Source organism: Halichoerus grypus, chromosome 12 (assembly GCF_964656455.1).
Source record: "Halichoerus grypus chromosome 12, mHalGry1.hap1.1, whole genome shotgun sequence".
NCBI classification, from domain to species: Eukaryota; Metazoa; Chordata; class Mammalia; order Carnivora; family Phocidae; genus Halichoerus; species Halichoerus grypus.
Genome location: NC_135723.1, coordinates 17,215,896 through 17,235,753, shown reverse-complemented (window position 1 = coordinate 17,235,753; position 19,858 = coordinate 17,215,896). Strand labels below are relative to the sequence as shown.

General features: G+C 38.0%; 1 protein-coding gene across 2 annotated transcripts in view; it reads right to left on the bottom strand.

The window, feature by feature from the left end:
- Positions 1–10,657: 10,657 nt before the first annotated feature.
- The window catches only part of PNPLA8 (patatin like domain 8, phospholipase A2), a 43,201-nt gene continuing 34,000 nt past the window's right edge, over positions 10,658–19,858 (bottom strand). The window contains exons 9-10 of one of the 2 annotated variants that reach the window (XM_078059998.1): positions 19,204–19,399; positions 10,658–12,429 (exon numbers count right to left, since the gene is read on the bottom strand). In XM_078059998.1, coding sequence (XP_077916124.1) covers positions 12,155–12,429; positions 19,204–19,399 — 471 coding nt within the window. In that variant the 3' untranslated portion in view covers positions 10,658–12,154. The remainder of the gene's footprint in view (positions 12,430–19,203; positions 19,400–19,858) is intronic. The other variant, XM_036084024.2, reaches the window with a different exon arrangement.

Genomic DNA, 19,858 nt, shown 5'->3' with positions numbered 1-19,858 from the left:
TTACTTTATTTTATTTTTTAAGATTTATTTATTTATTTGAGAGAGAGAGAGCAGGGGGAGGGGCAGAGGGAGAGAGAATCTCAAGCCGACTCCATGCTGAGCACGGAGCCTGACATGGGGCTCGATCTCATGACCATGAGATCACAACCTGAGCTGAAACCAAGAGTCAGATGCCTAACCGACTGTGCCACCCACATGTCCCTGTTGTTGTTTTATTTTAAATTCAATTTCATAAAATTGTTTAAAATCATTTGGAAGCAAATAATAGGGAATGTAATAATTCATGTGCAACAAGACCATTTATATCCTCGATTTTTATCCCCAAAGTATGATACTAAGTATAATAGTATTAACGTGTTTAGCAATGCAACATATGATACAATTTAACAGAATAATAAAAGATAATGCAGGAAAATAAAAAGAGGTCCTATCAAGTGATTGCACCATCCTTACAAGGATTGGGGGGGAAGAGTGTTGTACAACTTAGATCTATGACATTGTGTTTGAGAAACACACACTTTGATGTTAGAATTATATATTTCAGAAAAAATGATCAATTTAATGTACTCTCCCTCAGTACCTTAATTTCCCAGAACACAAAAATAATAGCAATTACCGATTAAGCACCTGCTATATTCAGGCACTTTGACTTACATTATTCTTAGTGCTCACGACACTCTGCATTTTTCAGGTGAGGAAACTGAAAGGGAGATTAAGAAACTTGGCTAGGGCCTCACGTGGAACCCATTCAAGTTTCAATAAAGACCTTCATCTTGGGGCACCTGGCTGGCTCAGTCGGTTAGGCATCTGACTCTCGATCTCAGCTCAGGTCTTGATCTCAGGGTTGTGAGTTCAAGCCCCACATGGGGCTCCACGCCAGGCACAGAGCCTACATACATACAAACATACATACATAAAACGAATACCTTCATCTTAACACAAACCTATTACCTCCCATGGGCTAGGACCAGGGACTTTGGAGAAACTGGATGGAAATCTGGACATCACACCAATCTTGTTCCATTGGTATACTTCCAAAGTGTGTAGGATATCACTCACTGTATTATTTTTCTGACATCCAGATCTTCCTAGAATCTTCTAGGACAAATTCCTTAATATACTGAAATCTCATCAAGAGTTAAAGTTAAAAGGGGCACCTGGGTGGCTCAGTCAATTAAACATCAACTCTTGATTTCAGCTCAGGTCATGATCTCAGGGTCGTGAAATCGAACCCCGCATATGGCTCCCTCTCAGCGGTGAGTCTGCTTGAGGATTCTCCCTCTCCCTCTGCCCCTCTCCCCACCACCCCTGCACTCTCACTTTCTCTAAAATAAATAAATAAATCTTTGAGAAAATAAGAGTTAATGATGCAAAAAGGCACTTAACAAATGTCATTTAGATGATGAAGTTTTCCCATTTTAGAAAAATAAAAGCAAATCTTACAGAAATACAGCTCTTGCGTGATACTGGGAAAGGATACAGTCACCATCACAACCCAAACCTATTAACTGCATCCAATCTCCCCACCCCCAGCTATGATATGCAAAGCAGTGGAAGGAGTCTTGGGCTGGGAATCCACTGGCTCAAACCATCGTATTTAACAGGGTGAGGTCATACAAGCCTTTGGATTTGTTGGTGCTGTGCCTTTCATATATTCCTTGTGGGGTGAAAATGCTGGCCTTACCAAACCCACAAGACAGTTGTTAGAATAAAATGAAGAAGTCTACTTGAAGGTGTTTCGGAAAGTATATAAATGCTGTACGCAACTATAAATAAATGTGTACAAATGTATTACTATAGTTATTATTCATTGAAGGTACAGAGCTCCTCACCCATAAATTTACTAAAATAAGACATATCTTTAAGGATGTAGGCAGCCCACTAAAAAGAATCGATTGAAAAAGTGACAAAGAGCCCAAGTTAGGGGGCAGTGATGAGGAAAAGATGGTTTTAGGATGAGCAGATACCGATCAAAAAGGGGTAGATAAAAGCTCACATTTCAAACAAACAAAAAAACCCTTTCTTCTGTGCCCAGAGGGTTGTCTTTGAGCCCCTGTCAAGATGAGAGACTCGAAGACGAAGACGCAGATGCAGACGCTGAAGCAGTATTTACCTCAGGCTGTAGGTGAGAGGAAATGACAGGCTTTGTCATCTGTGCAATTTCTATTGTCTGCAAAGGGTCTTACTCACCCTGAGGAAAATGATGCCTGCCACCAATCTACCTACCAGCACAGGGAACAGCCCCATTTTCAGATTTTAAATGTAAACTGTCTCAGAAAGTACTTTTAAAAGCATTTTCATTTCTACCAGCTCCCCATAATGGTTTAAGGCAGATCATTCAGTTAAACCTAACTTAAGACAAATATTCAGGATCTTGTAAGAGAACCACATGGTAAGTTGAGTTGGGAATACATAATATATTTAGTTAAAAATAAAGAACGCTACCTTATTTCCATTATGTTGCCCCATGAAGGTTTTCCCTCATGCTTGAAACCGAAGCACGTCATAGCTTTATTTACATGTTTTAAGACTGAAATCAGACTTTTGCAGATATTCTCAGATGACTGCAGGGCGTACAAGATCCTTGTTTTTTGTTTTTTTTTTTTTAAAGGTTTTATTTATTTGACAGAGAGAGACACAGCGATAGAGGGAACACAAGCAGGGGGAGTAGGAGAGGGAGAAGCAGGCTTCCCGCTGAGCAGGGAGCCCGATGTGGGGCTCGATCCCAGGATCCTGAGATCATGGCCTGAGCCGAAGGCAGACGCTTAACGACTGAGCCACCCAGGCGCCCCAAGACCCTTGTTTTTAAAAACATAATTCTGGCTGTGAAAATTATTCTAAAGAGAGCTGCTGGAGTTGAGCTGATGATCCTGTTTGTGATGAGCTGGATGGAGTGGTAGTTTTCCACACACTATTGCCAACATTCGGGATGCTGAGTCTGAAGATCAGGACATAGCTACTTACCCAGGTTCACAAAATAAGAATGATGTAAGCCTATATCACAACATTCTATACTATCTAAACTTCATCAAAACCTTTGAGGCATATATTTCCTTCTTCTGTATGCATACATAAACAAATATTTGCATTAACATGGCCAATACTTCTACAGGTTTTGAGCGTCAGCACTGGGCACTTTTCACATAATCCAACACAGGAATTGGATGCCTAAGGGCATGTTTAGATATGTATGGATTATTTGTATCCTGATACCAAAGGAGCATTCATAATTAGCAGAATAACAGCACCTGTGATTTGCAAGAATGTGGCTTTAACAACTGACGACACAGAAAAAAACTGATTTTTTAAATGGTTCTTAATTCCAGTATTATTTTTAAAACTTGTGTTTTTAAGAACAAATTTGAAAGGCAGGGAGAGGTGTGGAGTTACACTTGTTTTACCTAACGTTTTCAATTCGAGTCTTTTAAGAATTCCTTAGATTGTTCATGCATGTTACCACAAACACAAAAGCACAATGGCTATGTTTGTTACCCTAGAACATTTGTTTTTAAAAATGTGGTTCAATTGTACAAAACGTAGGAAGAATGATAAGACACTTTCTTTTGTAAGATTCCTTTATGAATCCCAAGGATTGTGTCTCTTGGCGTAGAACATTTGGTGATTTTTGTTTTTTTGCTTTTTAATACTCTGTTCTGGTCAAGGCGTGGGTTATTTTTAATTGCATTCACAGTTCTAAATTATTTTCGTAAGTAATTTAATTAAAATGCTGCATTCAATACTATTTTGGAGCAAGGTGTGTTGGGAATACATTGTAATGTAATTAACATAAGCTAAGATGACATAGCTTCCCTTTCTTCTCAGATAATTGGATGGACTTTGGGATCACTGTCAATCACTTTGTGTTTTACAAACACTGTCAGTGGCAGTATATGATACAAGGAAGAGTGTAGTAGTAATTGTTATACTACCTTATTCTTCTATAAGATAGTACATTTGTCTTGGTTTGATCCTTGAAAATTGCCTAAATAATACAAATCAGGCATTTCAATGTGATGTGTCTTTGATTAGAATAAAATATGTGAAAGGGTATTACAGTATTTATGTATATATAACTTTAAAAAGACTGGCGTCACCCGTGTTCACACCATGATCTTTAACTTCCCGTTGGTAATGAGGTTACTTGCTTTTCTTTGGGGAAAGATAAGAGTCTGAACTTAGCAGCAGTCAAGAACTAGAAGACTTTTCTCACCATCCTCATGACCATTAGGTATAAAAGAGGGATAATGATAGCACTGACATGACAAGCTCATGGTGACAGCCACTGAATGGCCATAAATGTCAGCTACAATTATTACTGGAACTCTCAACCATTTTGGCCCATGTAACCTGTTCATATTAATCAGACTGAAATCTTTAAAATATATCTCAACTCTATATTGTCTAGAGGCGAGGAATGAATCTGAATTAATGATTTTTATCATGAAGGTAAGTCAACATTCCAGTCAATGCTTTATTTTCAACAAACGAATTACCCAAACTAATAATACCTCTCTGTGGGGTGTGATGAATTTCAGCCCACTTGCCTCAGTTGAATAAAGGCTCTAATGAACAAGGCGATCAGTGTGACTTCTGAGAGAGACACATTTATCAAACCCTTGGACCAGCGCATGCAAACAGTTTAGTCCAGGGACATCTGTACTCTGTGAATCTTTTTGAACGGTAGATAGCTCCTGCCAGGAACAGAACAAACTGTTTTTTAATGTGACCTCCCTCCTTCCTATTTCCTAGTCCTGAAAAGAGCAACTGCCACAGACTTGGTAAAAAAAAAAAGTGAGATTAAGTGAACAGTTCATTTGTAATTAAACTTGGCAAAAAAAAAAAAAAAAAAAGGAAGAAGAAGAAGAACCGGGAGCAATGAATGCAACAAGAATTCCTGTTGGGATGAACTGGAAATGGAATTTTGCAAATGGTGTAGGCATCCTAACTCTAGTCCAACTAGACTTTCAATTTCTGGTGGAAGAAATTCCTTATTTGCGTTTTGTGGATTAGGAGCTCACAGTTTCTGAAAGGGAGCAATGTTGGTATTTTGGGTGGGAGAGCTCTTCATCATGAAGGGCTTTCCTGTGTGCCCGGTCCACAGCGTAACATTCACTGTCTCTGACTCCTGGGGTACCAAACGCTGATGGGCCCCCAGACAATTTCTCCTTACTCCCTTGCATTTTCAGGGATATGGGTAATACCACCGCTAGCACAGAACCACTGTGGTAGACAAGGGCATAAAAACTGTGCACAGGGTTTGATGTTGGGATTACACGTCTTCCCGTCTAACCTCTAACCCAAGAGGTTAGATTCGGTTAAGTGGGGGTATGAAGTCACTTTGCAACATTTCAGGAAAGGACTTTCTAGGAAAGAGGGAAAGAGTTGTGGTTAAGAAAATGGATGCATCTTAGCTCTCCCACTTCCTAGCTGTGATGTGTTGCACAACTACTTCTAACTAAGGGAGGGATAATGGTGATCTTCACCTCGCAGGCTTACTGGAAGGATTCAGCATGCTAACGTGTCACTTGTGCAGCTCAGCTCCTGGTACGCAGCAAGCCCCCAAATGTTCCAGCTGTGAGGCATAGAGCTACCAAAGTGGGAGTTTATGCCTTTAATGGAGGTCATTCACAAGGACCAAGAATTTGTCAGAATAATGTACATTGGAAGAAACAAAGGTAAATTAGGGCAGCCTCAGAAAAAACTAAAAAAATAAGGCAAATAGCAATTTTCTACCACCAGGAATAGGTCTTATTTGTTGTCCTGTTAACTGCTAAAAAAAAAATAAGAGTGTATTTTCATAAAATCACAAGGCATGAGATAAGCTTTCATGTTTATTCTTTTGTGCCATATTTTATTTTTTAGACAGCATAGCTCGATCTCACGACCCTGAGATCATGACCTGAGCCGAAATCAAGAGTCAGACGCTTAACTGAGCCACCCAGGCACCCCAATTTTATGCCATATTTTAAATTCATGATGGACTCCTGTTTAAATTTGTACAATTCAGGAACTCTACACTGAATGGTTCACAATTGCTCAGCCTAAGTCAAAATGTTTTGTTTAATTATTAATTCAGTTTAGGAATCCACAATGAATACATATGGAAACAGAAAGTGTGCGTTCTTATTCCTAAATTCTTGATCTATCAAATGTATTGCGCACCTAATATGCTTTTCTTCTCTAAAATAGCCTGTAATTCATGTTTTTACTGATTGAGATTGAACTCTAATCCAATTAACACATCTAATCAGATATAAATTCAAAGCATTTTAAGTAAGAATAACATAAAATGCTAAAATGTCACTCAGTAACTGGTAAGTTACTCAGTGCCTGCAAACAATAAAATATCATCTGATCCAGAATCCAGGATCTGACTTTTTCTAAATGAACAAAATTCCGAGAGCTCTAAATACCTTTATGCCAAAATAATACAGTAATAATGTGTGATATTTAATACATACACATGTTGCACAATTAGTATTAGCACTTTAAAATAGGTGTTCACTGCCCAAAGATAACAATAACCCAGAACTATCTCAATCATGCATTCCAGTAAGACCATTAAGACAATACTGCAATTATTTTTCACAATCTATAGCACCCTGTCCGTATTTCATGGGCCAGGTCACTGTGACATTACTAGTTTGATAATTCACAAACTGGAAAATCATGTTATCACCAGAGTTGCAATCACTGTATGTATTTCTATATACTAGCACCAATTAGAAAGTGAAATTAAAAAAAAAAATTCCATTCACAATTGTATCAAAATGAATAAAATACTTAGAAATAAATTTTACAAAAGGAGTGCAAGATTTGTACACTGAAAACTACAAAACATTGCTGAGAAAAAAATGTTTTAAATATCCAAATAAATGGAGAGGTAGTCCACGTTCATTGTATGCCTCGAAGGACCGAAACCACTGAAGACTCAATATTAAAATGTCAGTTCTCTCAACTTTATATATTCAATGTAATCCCTATCACATTCTAGCACGTGTGTGTGTGTGTGTGTGTGTGTGTGTGTGTAAACAAGCTGATTCTTTTTTTTTTTTTAAGATTTTATTTATTTGACACAGAGAGAGAGAGACAGCGAGAGAGGGAACACAAGCAGGGGGAGTGGCAGAGGGAGAAGCAGGCTTCCCGTGGAGCAGGGAGCCCGATGCGGGGCTCGATCCTAGGACCCTGGGATCATGACCTGAGCCGAAGGCAGACGCTTAACGACTGAGGCACCCAGGCGCCCCGATTCTACAATTTATATGGAAATGCAAAGGAACCCAAAACGCAAAAATAATTTTCAAAGAGAACAAATTGTTAGAATTATATTCTGCTTTCAAAACTTATTATATGGGTAAGGTAACCAGAACCATGAGGTACTGATACAGGAATAGTGTATCGATCAATGGAACAGAGTAGAGTCCAGAAACAGACTCACGAATATAAAGACAACAGATTTTTGACAGAAGTACAGATGCAGTTCAATGGTGAGAGAGATTTTTTTTTTCAACAAATGATGTTGGGACAACTGGCTACCCCTACACACACACACACACACACACACACACACACACACACACACACACACACAATTAAAGAATTCTTACAATTCCCTAAGAAGAGACAAATATATAAAAAGAGAAATGGGCCTAAGATTTGAACATTTTAACCAAAGAAGATACACAAATAGCTAGTAGGCACCTAAAAAAAATGCTCACCATCAATAGTCATTAGAAGACTGCAAATTAAAACCATGGTGGAATACCACCACAGATCCCCTAGGATGGCGATCATCAAAAAGACAATACCCAGGTCTGGTAAAGATGTGGAGAAACTGGAACTCTCATACATTGCTGACGGCGGATGTAAAGTGGTCCAGACACTTTGGAGAACTGCTCGACTGTTTCCTGAGAAATTAAACACGCACACACACCATACAGCTGCAGCAATTACACTTCCGGGTATCTGTTCATGAAAAACGACAACGTATGTCCTCAAGGAGGCTTGTATGTGAATTTCAGAGCAGCATTACTCATCACAGGTAAATACTGGAGACAATTCCAATGGTCATCAACTTGTGAATGGATCAACAAATGTGGCAGATCCCTACAATGGAATACTACTCAATAATAAAAAGGAGCCAACTCCTGATACATGCCACAACCTGGATGAATCTCAAAAACATGCTAAGTGAGAGAAGCCAGATACAAAAGATTACATACTGCATAATTGCATGTGTATGTAATATCCAGAAATGGTAAATCTATACTGACAGATCGGTGGTTGTCTGGGGCTCGGGACAGGAGCAGAGAATGACTACAAACAAGCATGAGGGAACTTTTGGTGGTGGGGGGTGACGGAATTGCCCTAAGACTGGATTATGGTGATGGTTACAGAGCTGTATAAACCTACTGGAAATTACTGGATTGGACAGTTACGATGGATGACGTTTTGGTATGATAATTTCCGTATTTTGACAGTGTACTGATACTGTCACTGTCAAAAATAAAGGGGAAAAAAGACACTTCAAGTGAAATAGGAATTGATCTTCAAATATGGGTGATGTAAAGGGTGAAGTCCATCCTGGAATAAAGATGGCAGAACAATGAATAATGAACTCTTGTCCCTGGCTAATTGGGAGAGAAAAATGAAAAACTTAAAAATATTTATGATTTTCTTTTTTATTTCATTATTTAACTTTCTAACCGCCTTGGTTTCCTTAGGTGGAAAATAGGAATAATAATAGTACAAGGATAGTACACTATTCACAGGGATAGAATGAAGACTAATGAGATGTTGGACCTAGGGCTTTCGGTATAATGCTTGGCATATAACTGCTAGGTATTAGCTATTAGCAATCATGAAAATATTCAGGTTTCCTCTACAGATGTGAAAATACTGAACAAAACACATCTATGTTTTTCTCTAATTCCACAGCTATGAAATTTCCCTAAATGTAAACACAGAACCACAATTAAATCAACTTTGTCAAAGTTAGTTGTAATAAAATTATTGATACTGGATAAATGTTGGTTTTTCAATCAGATTTTTAAAAATAAATTTTCAAGGCATACATTGACATATTTTAAGAATACAAAATGATTAACAAAATGAGATGTATCTACTGGCATGAATGAAAACTAGCTGATTTAAATACACAAGTTTATCAAGAAGCATAAACTGTGTGCTAAAGACATCAGTTAAATCTTATACAGTGAACAAGAAAAATATAATATCCTAACTTCTTGTTTCTTCTAACTTATTTGACCATTGTTTATTTTTATAAATTATCACAAATTATAGGGTTTGAAAGAACCTAACTAGGCCATTTATCCCCTTCAGAATTTTCTCTCATAAAGAACTTATCGTACTTTAAATAAATAGTGCAACGAAGAATCCATAACCTACTTGGTAGCAAGCACTCATCTTTCAGAAGAGTGTTCTTTACTTCTGTTCTTTCCTGGAAAGAAATCCACTTTGCTTTTGGAGCGTGGGAAGTACTGGTTTCATTATAAAATGAGGGGTATTATCAGGTGAATTACACAGTTCTTCAGATAACCAGGTTCAAGTACAAATGGGGACAAGAATGATTGAAAATTGGTACACCACCGAACTGGGTGTTCTGGGTTCCCCTTTTGTTGGACAGTGAAAAGAGCTAAAGAATCAGGGACGGGGACATGGGGACATACTCAGGTGCCACGCCGTGTAGTTTAAGAAGCGGTGGCCAGCATACACTTGTAAATTTTGTACTGTTCAAGAGGGAAATGATCAGCCAAGCAAAAACAAGGACAGAGAGTTAACTTCCGCTGTAGAATAGATGAGCTGCATCACGTTAGGGGAAGAGTGACCTTATGATAAGGTGCCATATGTAAACTGCAGTACATATTACCTTATTGTGCCTGAAATGTTTTATTACAAGCAAAATATTTCTGGGTATTCATTCTGCCAATTATTTGCATTTTTCTTACGTTCTAGTTGCACAAAAATATGCAGTATTTGTGATCTGAAAGGACTATTTTACAGTATCTTCAGAAACCACTGATATTTTCATATTTACTTAGATTGTCTAAAAACCGTGTCATTCGGATCTTATAGACCTGTATTTTTAGCCACATTACTAGCACTGATACTTGTGAAATACTCAAAACTGTGCCTAGAATTATTTCTAGAGCACAGCAGGTTAGGTAACATTTTGAGCTTCCAACGAGCTTTCGAACTTCTGGGGTCCTAGCCACTTCGGTGATTAGCAGCTCTCTGGAAGGGGAAAAGGGGAGGCGGCCGTCCGTAGCTGCTGCTGGCAGGGAGGCTCAGGGGGAGCCCAGCTATTCCATCACTGAAACAAGGTTGGGAGCCTCCCCTCCATCCCCTCAGGCTGCACGCTTTTTGTGACTTCCTTCCCTCTCCGAAGAGTCCCTTGACATCTACTTTCTCCTGGATAAAATGCGGTGTGGGAGGAGAAAAGGCTCACAGGGTAATTTTAACCCAGGCTGGGCTCTCTCCACCCTCTGGGGGAAATCCCATGCAGCCCATATGCCTCTAGGGACAATCCTATCTGAGGTACTATTTTTAATAAAGAATACTATCTGCGGTAAGAACAGAACTGAAACATGGCCAGCATACCCTTTATTACAGAAATAAGAATTTTGAGACACTCCAAAAGGCCTGAGCATCAAAACAATTTTTATTCTATTTTTTTTTATGTAACTGATGAGTTGGAGAATTTACTACATTTTATTTTTCTTCTTTGCTTCTTTGAAAAGAGCATATAATCTACCAGTTTAACACTGGTAGACTGAAAACTCATTTTCACATCTCTTCCCATCTTTTGCTTGTACACTGGCAGAATTTGGATTGCCACTAAAGAGTAAATAAAATTTTCAAGCTAGCTTTTCTCGTTTTATAAATGAAATATCCAAAGCCCAGATAGGCTGTGCCCCCTCCTCCAGTTCACAAACAGGACTTTGCATCAGAGGTCGGATTAGCTTCCAGACTCTCAGCTCCCCACAGTGCTCTGAACCATGCCTCACTGCCTCTATGAATTCACGTTACAAAGAAGCAATAGAATCATCTAGGCAGTGAGGTTTAGCTTTAGTTGATATGTACAAAGCAAAAGGCATTTACCTTTTTTCATTTTCCTTGACCAATCTATACATGATGTAAGGATTTACATGGCAGATAACAAAGCAAAGATGAATTTGGTTGGCATAAACAATGATTCGGGTTGGTATATATACAACCTCCACGAAATCCAGGTTAAAGGAGTTAATCAGATAAAACTTATTTTTTTAAGCACACTGTTGGCAGGTATATTCAAATGCTTAGAAGAGATGGGAAGCTACATTTCATATGAACAATAAAAAAATTTAAAAACGACATTAGCCCTTTACCAATACATTATTTCAATAGTTTATTTTTGTTAATGATAGGGATATCTTCTCAGTAAATTCAAATAATTTTGTAACAGTGAATGATAAGCTAGAGCTAGAAAAGTTAACACCTAGCATTATCTTGAAATTTCAGGGGGGAAAGTGGTTGATTGGAGCTTCACCTTTCTTTCTGAATCAAACGATACTGACGGAAATAAACACATTTTGAATAGAACTGTATCTGGTTCTTTCATATTTCAAATGTAAAAGTCTTCTGATAGAGAAAATTCTATTTTTCTGTACCTGTTTAGATGATATTCCAGTAAAAGTCAACACTTGGATCCTAGGATATAGCTAGTGAAAACATAAGTGATGGAAATTTAAGAAGAAATTAGCTTTTCCCCATGACAGAAAATCAGTATCAAATACATTCAACATGATTATGGTGACTAAAGCAAAAATACCAAGTATAAGATGATAATAGTTCTTGTTTGGCACATATATTAATAAATTTTCAAATATCAAACAATAGAACAGCAATATCTACTAAAACCAACTAGCACAATAATAAGACTCCTAAAGCACAGTTAATTATTCACATCATAAAAACCTAATTTCCATATGAATTCTGTAGGCAAGCATACCCTCCGTGCTGTGCAAGCTGGTCCAAGCACGTACTTTTCCAGGATTTGCCAGTATTTCAAAGTAAACTCATGCTGAACCCAAATCCTAACCGAACTCACTGATCTGCTGATCAGGCCCTCACTTATGAAAATATACACACACCCTTATCACAACTTTGAAAAGAATGGAAGGCCTTCATACATGTCAGTTTTTAGTTTTATCCAATCATTAATTTTCTGCAGAGTTGTTTTTTCTTGAGTTAATATTTTTGCAAGTTTTTTCATTTTTTCTTCATTTCTTTCTATGTACTTCAACCCTTCCAGCTGCAGCTGATTGAGCTTTTCATTTCGGCTTTCATCCAGAGGTATGTTTTCACACATTACAGGATTAAATCTAAAATAGGTGTCAGGAGGTAACAGACCATCAAGCATTACGTGGACTTCTGTTAAAACAAATAGAGAACAGGGTAGATAAGAAAATTGATTTATTCTGAAAATTGATTTATTCTGCAATGCTCTAATTTTATCCTTATTTAAAATTATCTTCTTTGAGGGCAAATTACAAAGCCTTATTTCATCACTCCAGGCAATTAACAGTCGGTCCAAGGAATCCATACTAATGACTATAACTACAAAATGAAATTCATCTCCCAAGATCATTCATATAATTCTGCTAATTAGAGTACTTGCTCCTGTACTCTATTCTCTGTTTCTGGTCATACTGTTAGCCACTGCTGAAATGCCTTCCCAACTTTCCTTTTCGTGTTTTATAATTTTTGGTATCGTCTTTACTGAGGGTTAATTTACATACAAAATTCACCAATCTTAAGTGTATAATTTGAGAAGTTTCGACAAATGAGTATCTTTGTGTAATCACACCAGTCATGACAGAACATTTCTATCACTCCAGAAAGTTCCTTCATGTCTTTTTATAGTTCCTCTTCTTATTCTTTGCCTTTTCTAGAATTTCATATAAAGAGAATCAGGAGTATATAGCTAGCTCTTCTGTGTCTAGCTTCTTTTACTTAGCAACATGCTTTTGAAATTCATCCCTGTCATAGTATGTATCAATCGCTCCTTCCTTTTTATTGGTGGGTAGAATTCCACTGCACAGATAGACCACAATTTTTTCTTTCCGGTTCTGGTTCTCTTCAGTTTTTAGCTAGTAGGAATAATCCTGCTGTAAGCATTTACATGTACATCTTTCTGTGGATACATAATTCCATTTCTCTTGAGGGAATATTCTGCGATGAAACTGCTGGGTCATATGGCAAAAGCATACTTACCTTTTTTTTTTTCAACTGACGTATAGTTGATAGACAATGTTACAATGTTACATGTTCATCTTTTTAAGAACTGCAGCACTATTTTCCAGATGGCCATATCATTTTGCATTCCAACCATTAATATATCAGAGTTCCCACTGTTCCACATCTTTGTCAAAACTTGGTATTGTCAGCCTTAATTTTAGCCATTCTAGAGGATGTGTAGTGGTACCTTGTGGTTTTACTTTTCATTTCTCTAATGACTAATGGTGTGAAGTCTTTTACGTACTTTTTAGTCACGTGCACATCTTCTTCAATGAAGTGTCTGTTCAAATATTTTGCCCATTTTTTTTTTTAGTGAATTTGTTTATGTGCTTTTTATATATATAATGTGGGAATTCTCTATATAATTTGGATCTGTTTATATATTTGGTTCTGATAATGGACCAGATACATGTTTTGCTGTATTTTATTAGGTCTACAGCTTTTCATTTTACTAAAAGTGTCTTCTGAAGAGCAAAATCTGTACTTCAGTAAAGTCTAATTTATTTATTTTTTTCTTTTTTGGTTCATGCTTTTTGTGTCCTATCTAAAGAATCTTCACCTAACCCAAGCCATTAAGATTTTCTCCAGGGTAGTCTTCTAGAAGTTTTACAGTTTTAACTCTTTTATTTAAGTCTATGATCCATTTCAGATTAATTTTTGCATATGGTGTGAAGGGTCAAGGCTCACTTTTTTTTTGAATATAGTTAACCTCATTGTCCCTGTACTATTGGTTGAAAAGACTATCTGTTCCCCATTGAGTTACCTTGTCAAAAATCATTTGAGCTGACACATATGGATCAATGCATCATTGATCTATATGTCTATCTTTATGCAAATACCACAGTCCCTTGCTTACTGGAGTTTTAGTTTTGAGATCAGAAGGTGTAAGTCCTCCAAACTTTGTTCTTTTTCAAAACTGTTTTGGTTCTTCTACGTCCTTTGCATATCCATATAAATTTTATAGTCATCTTGTTAAATCTCTACCCCAGAAAAAGGCTGTCTGGATTCTTACAGCAATTGTGTGGTGTCTACAGACCAATTTGTGGTGGGTCACTAAAACAACACTGAGATTTCCAATTCATGAGCATGGTGTATCTACGGACTTTTTCAGAACTTCTTTAATTTCTGTCCAGTAATGTTTTGTAGTTTTTACAGTTCAGGTCTTGCACATAATTTAAAACAAGTAATTCCATCAGTGTTTAATATTCTCATGCTATTATAAATGATGTTTGTCCTTGTATATATTTAATTTCAATTTCCAACTGCTAGTATGCAGAAATACAATTGAGTTTTACTGACCCTGTATTCTCCAACTTTGCTGAACTCATTTGTTAGTTCTAGGAGCTTTTTAATAGATTCCTTAAGATTGTCAACATAGACAATGGTGTTATCTATAAATACTTACTTCATTTCTAATCTACCTGCCTTTTATTTCCTTTTAGTGCCTTGCTGTACTGGAAAGGACCTCCAGTACAATGCTGACTGGAAGTGATGACATATTACTCTGCTTCTGATCTTAAAATAGAAATTATTCAGTCTTTCATCATTAAATATGATGCCAGCTCTAAGGGGTTTTGTTTGTTTTAATAGATGCCCTTTGTTGGGCTGAGGAAGTTCCCTTCTGTTCCTAACTTACTGTGAGTTTTTATTATGAATGGATCTCAAATTCTGTCAGATGTCCTTTTTTTTTTTTTTTTTTGACAGAGACAGACACAGTGAGAGAGGGAACACAAACAGGGTGAGTAGGAGAAGGAGAAGCAGGCTTCCCGCTGAGCGGGGAGCCCGATGCGGGGCTCGATCCCAGGACCCTGGGATCATGACCTGAGCAGAAGGCAGACGCTTAACAACTGAGCCACCCAGGCGCCCCTGTGAGATGTCTTTTCTGCATCTATTGAAACCACCACAAAATTTTCAATTTTTCAATTTTTAGTCTTAAATTAACATTTCATTGTTTTTTTAATATGTTAAACCACTCCTGTATTCTTGGGATGATCCTACTTGGTTATACTGTATTCTCCCTTTTATATATTGCTGAATTCAATTTATTAGTATATTTTAAGGATTTCAGCATGGGAAAGCTAGTAGGGAATTGGTATTTTTATGTATTTTATAATCCCCCGCCCCGCCCCCCCCCGCCGGTTCTGGTGTCAGGGTAATGCTGGCCTTATAGAATGAGCTGGCAAGTATTTATCCTTCTTCTGGTTTTTGCAAGTTTTTATGTAGAATTGCTATTAATCTTATCAGCTGTATTTTTCATTTCAGATAGTGTATCTTTCACCTCTAGAAGTTTGATTTGGGCCTCTTTTATATCATTCATTTCTCTCATCATATTCAAGTCCTCCTCCAGGGGCGCCTCGGTGGCCCAGTTGTTAGGCGTCTGCCTTCGGCTCAGGTCATGATCCCAGGGTCCTGGGATCGAGCCCCGCATCGGGCTCCCTGCTCCGCAGGAAGCCTGCTTCTCCCTCTCTCACTCCCCCTGCTTGTGTTCCTGCTCTCGCTATCTCTGTCAAATAAATAAATAAAATCTTAAAAAAAAAAAAAGTCCTCCTCCAGCCCAGTAAAACATGCAAAGTATGTTTTTAGTAGTTACTGTAATGTCTTTGTCTGCTAGTTACCTATCATCTGTTTCATAGCTAGGTCTCTCCCAACTGACTGGGTTTTCTCTTACTGAAGGATGTCTTTTCTTGTTTCTTGGTATGCCTGGTAATTTTTTATTGGACACCAAACATTGTGATTTTTTATATTTTTGTGTGCTGGAATTTGTTGTATTCCTTTTAATACTGTTTGATTTTATTCTAACAATGGACGCTATTAACTGGATTCAATTTGATCTTTTTGAGGGCTGCTTTTAAGCAGTGTTAGGGTAGATCCACAGCAGCCCTCAGTCTAGAACTAATCTGATGCCACTATTGAGACAATATTCTTCTGAGAACTCCACTGCTTATCTCATGCATTACAAGGTCCTTCTAATCAACTTGATAAAAATTTGAGGTCCTATGTGAGCTCCTATGTGAGCTACTCTGGGTCCTATGTGAGCTCCAAGAACTGTTTTGTCTGGTTTTGTCTGCCTTGGGTAGCTTCCTCACATGCACGCACAGATCAATACTCAAGGGGGACACCCCTGCATGTCTCTGGAGCACTCTGAAAAGCTGCCTCCTCTGTTGTATTTTGCCCACAAATTCTAGTTTCCTGGGCCTCCATGAACTCCAACTCTGTATCTGGGTTCACCCGTCCTTTGCTACGACCTACAAACTCTTTTCAGGTAGCAAGCTGGGCAATCGCAAAGATTACTTCATTTATTTTCCTTCTCTCAGGGATCACGAACCCATGCCACCTGTCATCTAATGGCTGAAAACCACTGTTCCATTCAGTTTGCTAATGGTGTAAGGTGGGAGGAAATATATGGCCTCTATCATTTTATCATGGCCAGAAGTGGCACTCAACCCTCTTCTAAAATCTCAAAACCCTATCATCCTTTAAGACCTGTATCAAGTCTAATTTGCTTTTTTTTTAGAAGATTTTATTTATTTATATGACAGAGACAGCGAGAGACAGAGAGCACAAGCAGGGGGAGCTGCAGGCAGAGGGAGAAGCAGGCTCCCCGTTGAGCAGGGAGCCCGATGCGGGGCTCAATCATGACCTAAGCTGAATGCAGATGCTTAACCGACTGAGCCACCCAGGGGCCCCTAGTCTAATTTGCTTCTTGTGAACTGTTTACAATAATCTAGTTTCATTTTCTTATTCCTCCTCTTAATTCACGGTCTTAATCGTCTACAACTATTCACCATTTATTTAGTAATTGATAATGCATTAGATTGAGCTACATGAAATTGCAGTTTTTATAGGTCAATAACCATCTAGTATCAGCAATTACATGTGTTTTACTCAAGTTTGTCATTAACAAGGGTGTAAGTATGCAGAAATAGCATTACTCGTTTCTTGAAAATTTCAAATTATTCCATCATATGATGTGCACCAGATATACATACAAGTATTCTGAGACTAGCTGATTAAAGCTTTTTCTCAGCAGATTGCTTAAAATAAGAATATTGTACAGACCTATAAATATGCTTTTTTTTTATTATGTTATGTTAATCACCATACATTACATCACTAGTTTTTGACGTAGTGTTCCATGATTCATTGTTTGCGTATAACACCCAGTGCTCCATGCAGAACGTGCCCTCTTTAATACCCATCACCAGGCTAACCCATCCTCCAACCCCCCTCCCCTCTAGAACCCTCAGTTTGTTTTAGAAATATGCTTCTTGATAATGATGGTGTTAATTCCATAGTTTAATGAAAAATATTAAGAATTTTTTTTACTATTTTTATTATTATTTTTTTAGAGAGAGAGAGCATGCACGAGTGGGGGAAAGGCAGAGGGAGAGAGAATCTTAAGCAGGCTCCACGTTCAGCACGGAGCCCCATTGGCAGGGCTCGGTCTTGCAACCCTGAGATCATGACCTGAGCTGAAATCAAGAGCCAAATGCTTAACTGACTGAGCCACCCAGGCGCTCCTCTTTTACTATTTTTAAGTCACAGATCAAGCATTATTCAATTTTAACTGTTCACTTGCATGTACATAAAAATATGCCACATGTATATGTTAATATATTCACATATACATATGTGAATATATGTATATGAAGCAATGTCATGTCATCTTTAAGAAAATTGTTTTATGATGCCATAGGCCATTTATTTCACTGCAGACATTCAGAAGTTTAGTATTCTAGGTATAAGTCAAATGCATTTGTGCTGTGATCTAATAAAAATGTTATGGGAAAATAAAAGAGAAAAAAGAGTATTTTGTTGATTTGACAAAATTTCAGATAGTGAAAAATCCAGTATATAAGCTTCTTTTGGGTTATCATTTACTAGATAAAAGTCCTTAGTGGGGAGTTTAAGATCCTCATGTGGGCGAAAGACTCGGCCAATAACACAATGATATGAAAAGAATGAGATTTAGAAGCAAGGGGCTGGTAAGTGGTAACAATTCTTTTTAAGAACTGAGTAACAGATTTCACAAAAGACTTAAAAATAACAAAATAAGGAGATCTAGACCTCCAGGCCAAAACTAGACATTCAACAAACACTCACTGACTGCCTACTATGCGCGGGCATCACAGTCAACACAGTCAACTGGACAACCGCCCACGTTACGTTCTTGTGGGATAGAGACATAATAAGCAACGAAACAAGCAAATATGGAACACACATCCATGTGATGAGACAAATGCTCTAAGTCAAAAAAGAGAGAGAGAGAAAGAAGCAGGGTAAAAGGGTAGAATGACGTAGTGAGGGGGGACAGAAAGGAATCGGGAATGGTCTCTCTGAGGAAGTGACATCTGAGCAGAGACCTGAACGAAACAGAGGAGTGATGCAAGCGTAAATCTGAGGGAAGGAAGACCTCACACAGAGAGGGCAGCAACTGCAGAGGGCCAGAGGCAAGAGACTTCTGAGCCAGACTGAGGACAACTTGGTGAGGAATGGGGGAGGAGATGTATGCAAAGGCTAGGTTCAAAGGGCCTGCTGAATTTCAGTGAATGAGGCTTTTGGGTTTTGTTCTAAGTATGACGGGAAGCCTAGAGGACTCTGAGCAGGGTAAAGACATGATGTATATTTTGAGTCTCCAACTGAACCTCTGTGCTAATCCAGCTGTAGATACTTCTCCAACTGTATATGGGCATGGTAGCACTAGCATGCAGAGAAAGTAGTCTCCATTCGAGGGTCACTTAGAAGAAATGAGTGGGGAGAAATGAAAACAAAAGATTTGCTCCCCTCTGCTTCCTGAGCCCCCCATACAGACATAACATACTCTTTCGTAGGCAGCATCAGCATATGCTACCAAACACTGAGCTCTGGAAGTTAAAGTGCTTTAAGGCGGCAAACAGACAGACTAACCTTCTGTATCTGTGGCACTGTTGATAACATTAGACAGTTTGGTCTTCAAGCTCGTGTAAGTCACGGAGTTCCTCACATCACTCTCGTAACGCCCAGTGCCCAGGGACACTATGCACTCTAACGGGACATCGGGCCAAAGACATTTACACTCGTGCATTGCTAGCGCCGAAGGGTTATTCAGAAGCAAACCTCCATCCTGCAAAATACAGTGCAGAACTCTTAAAAGTGAAATTCTATTTTACAAATATGAAGACAAAAATTGTATTTTAAACAGGCTGAAATGTACTTAAAAGGAGAGCTTAAGGATTGAACAAAAAATTGAACAAATTACTTGAAGACAAGAAATTCCTTTAAAGTGAATTTATTTTATATACTACAGCTTCAGAAAAGGGTAATGTGAAAGCTCACTGGCCTCATTAAGGTTTCCGTTCCTATTATGAAAGTTATTTTAACTTCTTTGACTGCTTTGCATATTTTTCTCAAACTACTAAAATGAACAAAGCTATTTTTAAAAGATAGTATCTTTGGCTAGTGGTTACTAGAGATTTGATACAAAACCTAACAGAACTGTGGTTCTACCAAACAAAACTAGCTCTTCATTCACAAGTCAAATATAACCAAATTAATTCAACTAATTTAACTGAAACTTTATCAA